Source organism: Babylonia areolata, chromosome 19 (assembly GCF_041734735.1).
Source record: "Babylonia areolata isolate BAREFJ2019XMU chromosome 19, ASM4173473v1, whole genome shotgun sequence".
Taxonomy (NCBI): Eukaryota; Metazoa; Mollusca; class Gastropoda; order Neogastropoda; family Buccinidae; genus Babylonia; species Babylonia areolata.
In genome coordinates, this window is record NC_134894.1 from 20054076 (window position 1) to 20069075 (window position 15000).

Genomic DNA, 15000 nt, shown 5'->3' on the forward strand with positions numbered 1-15000 from the left:
AGAAACCATCGATGATACAGCTCTTACTTTGCTGTTGGCCCAAATGTAAGCTTATGTCAATCTGTGATATAATCCAAGTGTTGGGCCTTTGTCCTACAACGAAACAACAAAATTCTATAAAATCAAAATCAAAATGCTGCTTTTGTGAGTGCTGTCAGACAAGGGGGGGAGGGAGGTGAGGGGGATGGGGGGGGGGCACTTCTCTTACTTTGCTGTTGGCCCAAATGTAAACTTATGTCAATCTGTGACATAATCCAAGTGTTGGACCTTTGCCCTAAACTACTTACTATGAAACAATAAAATTATGTAAAATAAAAATTTAAAAAAAAAAGTTGCTATTGTGAGTGCTGTCAGACAGGGGGGCACTTTCTGGCTTATCTTCCGTGTCCCCATACACCTTCAGTCAATACCTACACCATGTAGCCAGTGTCAGTACAACCATTCTCCTCTCCCCGAAACTACTCACTTAAAGAAATAACATGTTGATGTGATAATTGCTATCAGAGAGGGCAGTTTCTGGTTCATCTTTCGGGACCTGATCCTCTGCCGATGAGGCAGGCTCGAGCCACGGACGATCATCGTCAGTTCCACCGTTGGCTGTCCCGCCGACATCAAAGTCACAAGGCGCGCGGCTGAAGGCGACGTGTTGGCCACCGGGACAAGACAGGGACCTGCTGAAGTCCGTGCGTTCGTCTGTTACCTGTTGGGCGATTCCCGTCACTGGCTGGGGGTTGGGGTCAGAGACCCGTGAAGGTGTGTGACGGGGTGGGGTCTGATCACGGCCCTCATGACAAGATTCTTTCGCGAAGGTCCAAGTCTGACCCAGATCCACCTCGTCCGACAGAGGTTGCCAGCCGGGAATGTCGGAGAGCTGCAGACTTTCCGGGCCGCCCTGCTCCATCCTGCCGTAAGGAATAGCGTCGGAAAATGTGCTGGGATATCTGAGAAAAGATCCATCGAAATAAAACCCATTTGACGGGCGCAACAGCCGAGTGGTTAAAGCGTTGGACTGTCAATCTGAGGGTCCCGGGTTCGAATCACGGTGACGGCACCTGGTGGGTAAAGGGTGGAGATTTTTACGATCTCCCAGGTCAACATATGTGCAGACCTGCTAGTGCCTGAACCCCCTTCGTGTGTATATGCAAGCAGAAGATCAAATACGCACGTTAAAGATCCCGTAATCCATGTCAGCGTTCGGTGGGTTATGGAAACAAGAACATACCCAGCATGCACACCCCCGAAAACGGAGTATGGCCCGTTATAAACAGTGTTCGGTTTGACGTCTTTGCAGAATTATGAATATCAGCTGTCATTTTAGATGGTTTAATGTCTGTGCATGCCTGTGCATGTAAGTTGTCATTAATTTTCAGTTTGGTTTGATGTATGTCAGATATCATTTTAGGGTCCTTTGTTGTTTGTGCAAAATTATGTATACCAGTTGTCATTTTAGTGTGGTTTGATGATTGTGCAGAATTACGTACGTCAGTTGTCATTTTAGTATGGTTTGATATTTGTGCCGTGTTATGCATGACAATTGTCATTTCAGTGTGGGGTGACGTCTCTGCATGGTTATGTTATATAAGTTGTTATTTTAGTGTGGTTTGATGTCTGTGAAGGGTTATGTATGTAAGTTGTCATTTAAATACCGTTTGGTGTCTGTGAAGGGCTACATTATTTAGTGTGGTTTGGTGTCTGTGCAAGGTTATGTATACAATTGTCATTTTAGTGTGGCGTGATGTTTATGCAGGATGTTGTATGACAGTTGTCATTTTAGTGTGATTTGATGTTTGTGCAAAATCATATATGTTTGTTTTCATTTTAGTGTGGTTTGACGTCTTTGCATGGGTCATGTATGTCAGTTGTCATTTTCGTGTGGTTTGATGTCTGTGCAAAATTATGTATGTCAGTTGCCATTATAATAATGGTTTGATGTTTGTGCAAAATCATGTATGTCAGTTGTCATTTTAGTTTGGCTTGATGTCTGTGCAAAATTATGCATGTTAGTTGTCATTTTAGTGTGGTTTTGTGGTTTTTGTATGTCAGGTCAGGGGCATAGCCCTTGCTACTGGTACCGTGTAACCCAGTACTACCTGCCGCATGTGAAGTCTCCAAAAGACGGACCAGGCGGAGGAGGAAACCTTTCCCAACGGCTGTGAAGGCGGGAGAGGAACACCAAAGGGCAGGGGGAGCTCTTATCCTTGGCTGGAAGTCCCCCTAGGAGACGGGGCTCCGAAGAAAAAACATGCACCTGCCGAGGCCGTCCTACACGTGGCAGTATCTGCACCTGTGGGACTGTGAGCGTCGGTAGGCGAGAGAGTGGGGAAGGGACTGCACAACTCTTTCTCACTAAAAAATCAGTCACCTGTGCTGGTCAGGCAACCAGGCTAATGTCGGAACGACGAGCTAGCCCTTCAACACCCAGCTTTCCCAAGCCCTGCGGCGATGGAGAAGTGGTAACGGGGACAGGCAGAGGATGCTGCTGGCAGTTCCTAGTCACGACTCTGCACGCAGGCGCCTGTGGGATGATGGTCGTCCGCCGTAGACTGGGGCAGATGCGGTGCCCGTATCCTCCCACAGTGTCAGAGCAGCCCTTTTTAGGGACAGGACCGCTCTCCCCACATGGGGAAGGGGAGATAAAAGGATCCCCAAACAAAGCCTGCCTCACCTAGTACCTAGCAGGAAACCGCACCTACTTGGACATCCAACAATAGCGGTCGAAAACAAAAGAAAAGAACCAGGAGTCATGCCCTGACTCTGGGTGCCTGGAATGTTCGCACCCTCTTAGACAGAGACGACAGACCAGAAAGACGCACAGCGCCCATTGCTAAAATGCTTGATCGCTACCAGGTGGAAATAGTAGCCCTGAGCGAAACCAGGTTTGCGGGTGAAACCCAGCTGGAGGAAGTTGGAGGGCGCTACACCTTCTACTGCATTGGGAAGCCAGATGGCACCCCAAGAACGTCAGGCGTGGGCTTTGCCATACGAACCAAACTTGCACGACAGCTTGACAGCCTTCCACGTGGGACAAATGACAGGCTGATGACCCTGCATCTGAAGCTGTCCAAGGATCACTTCGCCACAGTCATCAGCTGCTATGCCCGGACGATGACCAACCCTGATGACATCAAAGAAGCTTTCTACGAGGAGCTCAGCCGCACCATTTCAGCGGTAGACAGAAAGGACAGGCTGATCATCCTTGAGGATTTCAATGCCCACGTCGGCGTGGACTTCTCCTCGTGGCCAAAAGTCCTAGGACAGCACGGCACTGGCAAGTGCAACTCCAACGGACTGCTTTTGCTCTCGCTCTGCGCGCAGCATGGACTGACCATCACCAACACCCTCTTCCAACAAGCGGACAAATACAAGAATACATGGATGCATCCCCGCTCCAAGCAATGGCACATGCTGGACTATGTGATTGTCCGGCAGAGGGACAGAGGTGATGTTTCCATTACACGCTGCATGAGAGGAGCAGTCTGTTGGTCGGACCATCGCCTGGTACGCAGCAAGATAAACATCAGACTTGCACGCAAGCTTCAACCAGCCAGGAAAAAAAACCCTAGGAAGCTGAACATCCACCGCCTCCCTATCACCAAGGACATGCTGCAGCAGCAAATCCAAGTAGCTCTCCAAGAAATTCCTGCATCAACTGATGTAGAAGAGGTATGGAGCACCTTTAGAGATGCTGTGTACACAGCAGCAGCTGACACACTCGGCTTTGTACAGAGGAGCCACAAAGACTGGTTTGACGAGAACGACTCTGGAATCTCCAAGCTCCTGAACACACTGCATATACAGCATCAGGATCACATTTCCGATAAACACTGCCAGAGGAAGGAGAACCAGTTCTTGCAAACAAAGCAACTCGTACAGAAGAGGCTGCGTGAGACGAAGAACACCTGGTGGGAGAGAAAGTCCAAAGAGCGTCAGTCCGCTGCTGATGCTCACGACATGAAGACTTTCCATGATGGTCTCCGAGCTGTGTATGGGCCGAGAGTCACAGGATCAACCCCTGTCCGAGCCTTGGACCAGACCACCCTCCTGACAGACAAGAAAGACATCCTTGCCCGCTGGGCAGAGCACTCCAACACCCTCCTCAACAGGGACTCATCCGTATCTGACGAGGCAATTGCAGCCATCCCACAGCTACCAGTCAATGACTCGCTAGCTGCCCCTCCCACCAAGCTCGAGACCCAAAAGGCCCTGAAGGTGACAACGTCAGGAAAAGCACCAGGAGCAGATGGAATCCATGCTGACATCTACAAGTATGGAGGCGAGGTGCTGACAGACAAGCTGACCGCCCTGTTCCAGTCTATCTGGGAGAGAGGGGAGGTCCCCCAGGATTTCAAGGATGCTTCTACTGTCCACATTTACAAACGGAAGGGAGACAAAACATCCTGCGATAACCACCGTGGAATCTCTCTCCTCTGCATCGCCAGCAAGATCTTCGCCCGCATCGTTCTGAAAAGACTGGTTGACCATGTCTCCAACACAGTCATCCCTGAAGCACAGTGTGGCTTCCGCTCAGGCAGAGGAACATGTGACATGGTGTTTGCTGTACGCCAGATGCAAGAGAAGTGCCGTGAGCAGAACAAGGAGCTCCACATGGTCTTTGTAGACCTGACTAAGGCCTTCGACACGGTGAACCGCCGTGTTCTGTGAAAGATCCTCCTAAAGTTCGGCTGCCCAGAAAGCCTAATCTAGCTGATTGCGTCATTCCACGATGGCATGCAGGCGAGAGTACAGGAAAATACTGACATGTCGGATCCGTTCCCTGTGGTAAATGGAGTGAAGCAGGGCTGCGTCCTGGCACCCACACTGTTCTCCATTCTCTTCTCTGCTATGCTGATTGACGCCTTCCAGGACTGTGACCGGGGCATCTACATTCAGTTTCGCACAGATGACAAACTTTTCAACTTGCGGCGACTCCACGCCAGGTCCAGGGTGTTTGAGGCACTGATGAGAGAGTTCCTCTTCGCTGATGACTGCGCGCTTGCTGCACACACCCATGAGGACATGCAGTTCTTTATGGACAGGTGCTCAACCTCCTGCAGGCGCTTTGGACTCACCATCAACCTCAGCAAGACCGAGTTCATGTACCAACCAGCTAGCTCACAGAACGTCAGTGCCTCCCCCCACCTGCAATCAAGATCAATGACACAGAGATCAAGTCAGTCGACAAGTTTTGCTACCTGGGCAGCACCCTATGCAGCAACGGAGCCCTTGATGCAGAAGTGACACTGCGCATCGCCAAGGCCAGCTCCGCCTTTGGCAGACTCAACAACAGGCTGTGGAACAACAAAGGCACCAGGCTCAGCACCAAAATGAAAACCTACAGAGCTGTTGTGCTGACCACCTTGTTGTACTGCTGTGAAACGCGGACGACGTATCGCCGTCACATTCAACAACTTGAGCAGTTTCACCAGAGATGCCTACGAAAGATCCTCGGCATAAAGTGGCAAGACAGGGTCTCCAACCTCCAGGTCCTAGAGAGGAGCGGCCTGCCCAGCATCGAAAGCCTGCTGATCCAGTGCCAGCTACGCTGGACAGGACACGTTGTCCGCATGAAAGACAACAGGATCCCGAAGATGAGTTTATATGGCCAGCTGAAGGAAGGCCACCGTGAACTTGGAAGACCCTGCAAGCGCTTCAAGGACACATTGAAGACAAATCTCAAAGCCTGTGACATAGACATCGCTTCCTAGGAAACTGATGCCCTTGACCGCTCTCGCTGGAGGATGCTGTGCTCTTGTGGCATAAAGATGTTTGAAAACAAGAGAACGCTGGCCATTAAGGAGAAGCGTGAGCAAAGGAAGCAGGGCTCAACTTCTGAAGATGCTTTCCCTTGCAACACCTGTGGGAAGTGCTGTGCATCCAGAATCGGCCTCTTCTCCCATATGAGGACACACACCGACAGATAAGCCTGCCTGCCTACTCATCCGTCAGACCGACTGGAGACTCCATCAGGGTGGTTTGATGTTTGTGCAAAATTATGCACGTCAGTTGTCATTTCCATGTGCTTTGATGTCTGTGCAAAATCATGCATGTCAGTTGTCATTTCCGTGTGCTTTGATGTCTGTGCATGGATATGTATGTCAGTTGCCAATTTAGTGTGGTTTGATGTCTTCGCAAGATTATTTACGTAATTTGTCATTTTAGTGTGGTTTGATGTCTGTGGAGGGATATGTATGTCAGATGTCATTAATTTAGTGTGGTTTGATGTGTGGAAGACTACATATGTCAGATGTCATTTTAGTGTGGTTTGAGGTGTGGAGGACTACATATGTCAGATGTCATTTTAGTGAGGTTTAATGTCTGTGGAGGACTACATATGTCAGATGTCATTTTAGTGTGGTTTGATGACTGTGGAGGATTATATATGTCATATGTCATTTTAGTGTGGTTTGATGTCTCTGCATGGTCATGAATGTAAGTTGCTATTAATTTCTTAGTTTGGTTTGATGTTTGTGGATGGTTTTGTATGTCGGTTTTCATTTTAGTGTGGTTTGATGTCTCTGCATGGATATGTATGTCAGTTGTCATTTTAGAGTGGTTTGGTGTCTGTGAAGGGCTATGTATATATAAGTTGTTATTTTAGTATGGTTTGATGTCTCTGTATGGTTATCTATGTAAGTTGTCATAATTCCTTAGTGTGGTTTGACGTCTTTGCAGGGTTATATATGTAAGTTGTCATTAATTTTTAATGTGGTGTGATGTTTGTGCAGGATTTTGTATGTCAGTTGTCATTTTTAGTGTAGGTTGACGTCTTTTCAGGGTGATGTGTGTCAGTTCGATGTCTGCGAAGGGCTATGTATGTAAGTTGTCGTTCTAGTGTTTAAATGTATGTCATAAATGTCGGGATTTATGTTTTGTTTCTTTTTTAATTTTTTTTTACAATTCTATCACGACTTTATTTGGTAATAGATTATTCTCTAAAATAAGATAAAACATTATTTATTATTATTATTATTATTATTATTATTATCATCATCATCATCATCAATCCAAGAGTGTGTTAAGTCATTTATCACCAACAACAAAAAATAAAACAAGATACATATCGGCAGAACAAAAGGGGGAAACAAACAAGCGCATACTGAAAGGGGTGTGTGGGGGAGAGAAATAAGAAAGAACTGAAGGAAAAATGATGAGTGAAAGAATGGATTTTTTTATGAACGGGGGAGAAAGACATGGTGTGTGTGTGTGTGTGAGAGAGAGAGAGAGAGAGAGAGAGAGAGAGAGAGAGAGATTACAACAACAACAAAAAAAAAAAAAAAAAAAAAACATTGTAACTAGCTAATCTGAATACAAAAAGTTAAGTGTATCAATTTTTGTCTCTCATTTTCCGAAGTAAATTAACTATCAAATACTTTTTCTATGAAATATGCACATAAAAGATTTTGTTTTTTAATTCATCAGTTTCGAACGCCTAGTCATAAAATATCTGATGCAAATTATATGACATAAGAAGCAATGTTTAGAACTGACTCACTGACAGCACGGATCCTGATGACACCCACTCTTATTCTTTGCTGCCGTTTGCTGCTCACCGCCATATGGAGGAATCTATTGATAAATAAATACACACACACACACACACACGCGCGCGCGCGCACACACACACGCACACACACACGACTTACAAATCGAGCAGGGAAGATATAAACACACTCTCTCTCTCTCTCTCTCTCTCTCTCTCTCTCTCTCTCTCTCTCTCTCTCTCTCTCTCTCTCTCTTACAGATCGAACAGGGAAGATATAAAAATACACCGAAAAAAACGAAGACTGTTTGATACTGTTTTAACAGTTTCGAAGATGAGATTCACCTTTTTGACAACTGTATAAAGTATAATACTTACAGACACAGATTCCTAAGCGATATATGTCGTCCAAATGCAAAGCATAGTGAACTGATCCTTCTCACAGAATTACAGCCAATGCTGGCGAAATTTGTTCCCGAATGTTTCTATTATTAATATGCTCATGTTTATGTTTCATTGTGTCTTATAAACTTTAAGGTTTTATGACAATAAAAAGTATTCTATTCCATTCTATTCACACACACACACACACACACACACACACACACACACACACACACACACACACACACACATACGCACATAAACACACACACACACAAACACGCACGCACACACATACAATATATGTATGTACACACACACACACACACACACACACACACACACACACACACACACACACACATATATATATATATATATATATATAGTTTTGCTCTGACAATATTCTCAGAGCCTGATCAGTGCATTGGCTCACGCAAAAGCCAGGTACTTCTTTCCCCCCTTATCTCCCCTCCCCTCCCCACTCCGAACCCCACCCCACCCACCCCTGTGTCAAAGCAGATGTGATGTTGCAGACATGAGTCCGTCTGTGCTACTTCGTCACCTCCTTGAAACTGAAACTCTGACAACCACAGGCACACTGTCAGTTTGCTTGTTCAACAATTAACCCCTTGAATGCTGCTGTTGACGAGTATTCACCTCAGAGAGGGGCTGCCATCTCACTGATGATGAGAAAGAGCTTTCAGTTCAGAATGCCAGCTACCACTCGATATCTGGGCTTCTTATTTTTCGAGTGCATTACTTTTTGTTCAGTGTGGTTTGGTGTCTCTGCAGGGATATGTATGTCAGTTGTCATTTCAGAGTGGTATGGTGTCTGTGAAGGGCAATGCATATGTTTGTTGTTATTCTAGTACGGTTTGATGTCTCTGTATAGTTATGTATGTAAGTTGTCACACACCACTGATAAGTAAAGAATACGTAATTAATGCCTTTCAGATTCATGACAGACTGACCTCATTTCACCAAGTTTTAGCAGTCAAGGAGTTAAGGCATATGTTTTTTACTTGAGTGCTTCTGTTAATTTTTCGTATAGTATCATCGGTTGATGAAGATTTACTAGGATGAATATACCAATGTTCATGCCTTAGAATAGGTCAAATCAGTTACATCAAGTAAAGATGCTTGAGAAATATCAAGACTATTCTTAAAGTGATTCTTCTTCTCTTTTTTCTTCATTTTTTGTTAGTTTTGGTTTGATTGATTGATATGGATACTTATATAGCGCTTATCCTCGTTCGGAGACCAAGCTCTAAGCGCTTTACAAACACGAGGTCATTTGCACAACTACCTGGGTAGAGCCAACTGACGGCTGCCACTGGGCGCTCATCATTTGTTTCCCGTGTCATTCAATCAGATTTCAGCCACGCATACATACACACACATACAGACATGTAACATTTTAATTGTATGACCGTTTTGTTTACTTACCCCGCCATGTAGGCAGCCATAGCCCGTTTTCGGTGTGTGCATGCTGGGTATGTTCTTGTTTCCATAACCTACCGAACGCTGACATGGATTACAGGATCTTTAACGTGCGTATTTGATCTGCGAGCGTATACACACGAAGGGGGTTCAGGCACTAGCGGGTCTGCACATACGTTGACCTGGGAGATCGAAAAAATTTCCACCCTTTATTCACCAGGCGCAGTCACCGAGATTCGAAACCGGGACCCTCAGACTGAACGTCCAACGTTTTAATCATTCGGCTACAGCTTCTTCTTCTTCTTCTTCTGCTTCTTCTTCTTCTTCTTCTTTCTGTCTTTAAATCAGTCACTTTGTTAGTTGCACAGCCGAGTGTGAAGGCCATATAATCAATTATAACACACACACACACACACACACACACACACACACACACACACACAATGTACGTCTCTCTCTCTCTCTCTCTCTCTCTCTCTCTCTCTCTCTCTCTCTCTCTCTGTGGTCTATTTTTTCTTGCAAAGAAAGGTTCGTTTCTTTCCAATCAATACAACACACTTACGTTTTTAGCAACACCTTCCGCAGCGGCTGGGTGGCTGTTGATGCTGTTGATGCCGATAAAGCTGTTGCTGCTGCTGTTGTTGTTGTTGACGTCGCCAATGAAGAGAGTCACGCTCTTCTCCAGGAGGTCTTGAGTGGCTCCAGCCTCCTGCCACAGGCTGCTGGCCGGGTGGGCCACGTTGGCCACGTCTATGAAGCACTGGAAATCGTAGCAGGGCTCCCCGGGTTCGAGCACGTTCTCGGCCAGCCACTCCTCGCAGCGAGGCTCATCCTTGGCATGGCAGCACATCAGCTCTCGCAGGCGAAAGGACTGCAGCAACAATGGGGGGAAACAAAAAAAGGGAAACTCATACCTTGACAAAGTTGCGGTGACAATTGGATGGGGAACGAAAGGATATCTCCGGCCCTGACAAAGTGTGATGAGAAACGGAAAGAAAACAAAAAGAAGAAAACTCAGACCATGACATGGTAGGAATGGCACAGGAAACTAAAGGTAAACAAAGACCTTAACAAAGTTGCGATGACAATGGGGAAACGCAAGGAAATCTCAGACCCTGGCAAAGTGCGATGACAAAGAGAAACAAGAATAAATGGAAAACTCAGACCCTGGCAAAGTGTGATGACAGTGACAGCTGCATGGTACAGTACTGTTTGGTATCGTACCGAATTCTGTTTTAGTGTCGTGTATTGTGTCGTGTTGAGCAGAGTTGTGCTGTGCCGTGCTTTTTGTGCCGTGCTATGTTACCTTTTGTTTGTCGCAACAGATAATCTCTCTCTGAGAGAAGGCGTCATCCGTATTTTCTTTCCGTTTTCTTTTCTGTCTGCAGGTCTTTTTGTATCACCATCAACAGTGGATTTTTATTCACAATTCTGCCACGGACAACCCTTTTGTTATCGTGTCACACTTTTACGTGCGCTAAGTGCAAGCTGCACACGGGATCTCAGTTTATCGCCACATTCAAATGGCTAGTACCCAGACCACCACTCAAGGTCTAATGGAATGGGAGAGCAGGGGAGTAAAAAAAAAATGCTGGTCCGTATAAATGGGACGCGAACCCGTGGACAATCGTTTCCTGGCCAGGCGCAGCAGACAACCAACCGTCGCTCTACAGAACATATTATTACTCACTCTCTCTGGGGTAGGTTGTCAAGGCTCTCAAGGCCAGATCAGCGTATTGGGTTTTGGCTTTTAAGCGTATTTCAGCCACCTGTTCCCCCCACCCCACCCCACCCCACCCTTTTTGTTTGTTTTTTTTAAAGTGGATGTAGTGCAGTATATACGGATCGGTCCGTACGCTTTGACACCTCCTTGAAACTGAAACTGAAACTGACTCACCTTTTCCGCGGGGAAGATAGGTTGCGAGGTGCCAGGTCTGAGGGCGAGTTTCCACTGCTGCTGGGCCTCCTCTTGATGGATGGTCAACGACGTCTTCACCAGGGAGTCTGCGGGTTCATCGATCAGGTGCAAGGTCTGCTCTCCCACTTGTTGGTCCCCTAAGTAGTCCTGTGGACAGGGTAACAGACGGATGCCGTGATCTTCCACTCCGTGTGTGTGAGTGTGTGGGTCGGTGTCGGGAGAGGGTGAGGTAGGGGAGGAGGTAAGGGTGTGTGTGTGTGTGTGTGTGTGTGTGTGTGTGTGTGTGTGTGAACACGATTCATTATTGTATTCCAGAATAAACAGAACAGCAAATTTCCATAAAAATTTGATCGATTCTTCTTGCTTCTGTCTCCATGTGTTTGTATGTGGGTGGCGCTGTGAACGCGCAACCAAAGTGTGGCAATGTTCATATGGCCTGTATCAAATCAAGGTCCTTCCTTCATTCGAGCTAGTGTGCACCGTCTTCAATCAATGTCATTCATTCATTCATTCATTGAAGCTAGTGCGCTGCATCTTCTGCCTACTCACCCTTTTGAAGTCGGTGATTGTAAGCTTCCTGTCCCACAGGTGAAGACCAATTTTGACCTGCCGGAGATCTCCTGAGGGCCTGGACTTCAACAACTGCTTGGCCGACACCAGCAGATGGATCTTTGGCAGGGGGTTGCGCTTGGAGCAGATGGTGCAGAGGTAGCCGCAGAACTGTCTGGTGACGATCTGAAGCTCTCCGCTTGGCATAAGGTGGAAGTAACCGATATCACTCTCAGCATCCTCGCTGGGAAAGGGTTCCTCACATCCCGAGGCCACGCTGGCTGTCTCCTGTCTCAGGTCGTACTCTCTTTTGGAAGGCAGCCGCCGAGTGACGAGCCCACCGTCGCTGTCTTTGTGGAGGTGGTAAAGTTTGATCTGTTCTTCGGACGATCCCGGCGGGAGACCATGAGGATAGAACACTCGGACTGGTTGCTGAAACCGGAACCCAGGACCAGCATCCAGTTCAGCCAGAGGTCCTACAATCACCTCCTCATCGGCAAGGTTCAGCACCCTGCGCAGGTGTGCCAGGTTGGTGTAGGTTGCCGCTGTGACGTCCGCGTAGCTGACAGGAGCCACAGCGTGTGGGGGCACCTCCAGTCTGACGTCACTTCCGTTCAACGCCCACAGTCCTCCGACATCGCTGAAGCTGTGGAAACCCTGCCAGGAGCCGCTGAACATCGGCCTGGGCCGTAGGTTCGTCTTGGTCCAGTCCTCTGTCTGAGTCATGATGGAGGATGAGTGAGTTGACAGAAAATTTTCTGGCCCCACTTCGCTGGTCTTGTGAAACCAGTCTGTGTTTTCGTGGCGGGTCCAGATGTCGTTGTTCAGTGGTATCCTGACCTGTATGGAGACAGAGCTGCTCGCCGACGAATCGCCGCTGGGGTTGCGTGCCTTTGGAGTCTCCGTGCTGACCCGTGGACACCCAGGAACCCCATCCGAGAGTAGTGATTCTACAGAACAGCCCTGTGGACGTGGTGCCGGAAAGGTTCTCCCAAATTCGTATTTTGTAGAAAAACAGGACCTCCAAGCAGGCATCTGAGCTACCGCAGCTGAGGTCTCAGAGCCGCATTCAGAAGACAGACTTCCAGAGGTGTTATAAAATTCAAGCATGCTCGGGGTTTCTTTAACCAGAGGAATTTTGATCTTCACCATGTCCTGTCGGGATGTCGAGCAGAAGACGGATTCCTGACTTTTCTCGATACCTTCATCTCCAGAGTATGATGGATCCGTATCGCAGTCGTACGGCTGAGATGGTGTGCATGGCTTTCGACGAGCGCCTATGGCTGAACAGCTGGGATTTTCCGAAAGTGACTGTGTTAGTCTTCCACGTGCTGCACGAGCATGAGTGGCGTAACATATACTGTGGACAAGCACATGCTCCTTATGGTCAAAAGGCCTTACGGGATCCCCAACATGATTCTTTGGGATATCGAAATTTGAGACTGCGTTTCGAACGAGACTCTTGTCGGTGCAGACAGCTTGACTGAGCAATGTGTCATCGCTGACCTGGTCTTCCGAGCACACCGGAAGGCTTCCTCGGCAGGAATCAGAATTGGCAAAACTGATGTAGCCACTGTCGAGACTTTTGTGTCTGTTCTTCACACGAAGCGGGTCAACAATCCTGAGCACGTGGGAAGATGATTCCGCCGATGAAGAAGCGCGATCATCGCACACACCATTTCCGGGAAGGACACGAGCGATGCTTTCTTCTGAGTAATATTTATTGACAATATCGTCGATGTACTCGCATTTTCGTCTCGCCTTTCCTCTTAGTGCCAGCATGATAGCAGCGGTAATGATCAAAATGACCAAAAGCACCGAAACACTGACAGCCAGTGCAAAATAAATGTCTGCAACACACACACACACACACACACACACACACACACACACACACACACACACACACACACACAATTAAAGTAGAAAAAAAATCAAACATGTAATATGTGCTGCTTTCAAACATGAAATGGAATTCAGAAATAATTAAGATACTAGGAATATGTTTTTCGAATGATGTTAAAGACAGAAAAAAATATATATCATGCATAGAAACTATCTGAAATGAAGGTTCTGTTTAAGATACGGATACGAAGAAATACTACATCTATAGGTCGTGTTGCAGTATTAAAATCCCTTATCGTTTATGAACCAATCCATTTTAAATTCTGCTTCCAAATCCTCCGGAAAAATTTATAAATAATTGTCAGAAAACGTGTTTTCAGTTTTTCAGACTTGAGGTTTAAGCACTGCACACCAGATATAAGAAAGTTTTCTGAAGCATTGAAATTGACTTCGTTAAACAAGTTCAGAACTACAAAACACAAATGGAAAAATATTACAACTGAAATGTCCCCATTTTGAACTGAAAAAGAATAAAGCATGAGCCTGTTTCTGCACTGTCTAAAAGTAATAATAACTTATTTTGGAAACACGCTTCTTTGGCATACAGGGAATTTTCATGTCAATGGATGCCGAAATCAATAATAGATCTTCATTCAGAACCAATTTTCTATAACGATAAATTCAAGATTGGAAATGGTACGATAAATCATGGACGCTTGATCAATAGGGGTTTCCTGTGTTTCACACTTTCTGAATAACAATAGATTTCTTACTCAAAATGAGTTCACCAGAAAATATGAAATAAATGTACACTTCTTGGCTTATAATGGTTGTTTGCGGGGAGCAATTAAAAGATATATTCAACAGGTAAAACTTAGTGTGCCAACAAACCAAAGTACACATGATATACCCGGGGCATTAAAAGTAATTTACTAATTATCTAGGGGATCACGGGAATACTACGATGTTTTGACATCTGCTTATATACTTCCTAATGCTTGTAACAAATGGTCTGAAAAATTGGGAATAAACATATGTTGGGAAAAGGCTTTTAATAAATTAATAAAATTATTGTGACAAAATGCCTAGAACTTCACATATTACACAGTATTATTGGAACAAATGTAGTCTTAAAAGAAATGGGAATAGTAAATAGTAATAAATGTGACTTCTGTTTAGAAGCTAAAGACAGTATCGAGCATAATTATTTTCTGGCGATGCGATCACTCTAAAAGTTTCTGAGTAAATTTAGAAGACTGACTAAACAAAAAAGCAAAATGTACAATTTGTGCATATTCAAAGTTTAACAATCATGTAACACTTTATAGTTTCCATATTGATATAATTACATACCCAGTTCTAGATTTGCTAATCCTCCTGG

At 45.9% G+C, this 15000-nt stretch overlaps 1 protein-coding gene across 6 annotated transcripts in view; it reads right to left on the reverse strand.

Annotated features, from left to right (window-relative positions):
• Positions 1–328: 328 nt before the first annotated feature.
• Positions 329–15000, reverse strand: part of LOC143293524 (uncharacterized) — a 31779-nt gene continuing 17107 nt past the window's right edge. For 2 of the 6 annotated variants that reach the window (XM_076604429.1, XM_076604428.1), the window contains exons 10-14: positions 11775–13624; positions 11205–11372; positions 9870–10178; positions 7493–7566; positions 329–941 (exon numbers count right to left, since the gene is read on the reverse strand). In XM_076604429.1, coding sequence (XP_076460544.1) covers positions 467–941; positions 7493–7566; positions 9870–10178; positions 11205–11372; positions 11775–13624 — 2876 coding nt within the window. In that variant the 3' untranslated portion in view covers positions 329–466. Of the gene's footprint in view, positions 942–7488; positions 7567–9253; positions 9490–9869; positions 10179–11204; positions 11373–11774; positions 13625–15000 lie in introns of those variants that run through there. The other 4 variants (XM_076604430.1, XM_076604434.1, XM_076604432.1 and 1 more) reach the window with 4 other exon arrangements.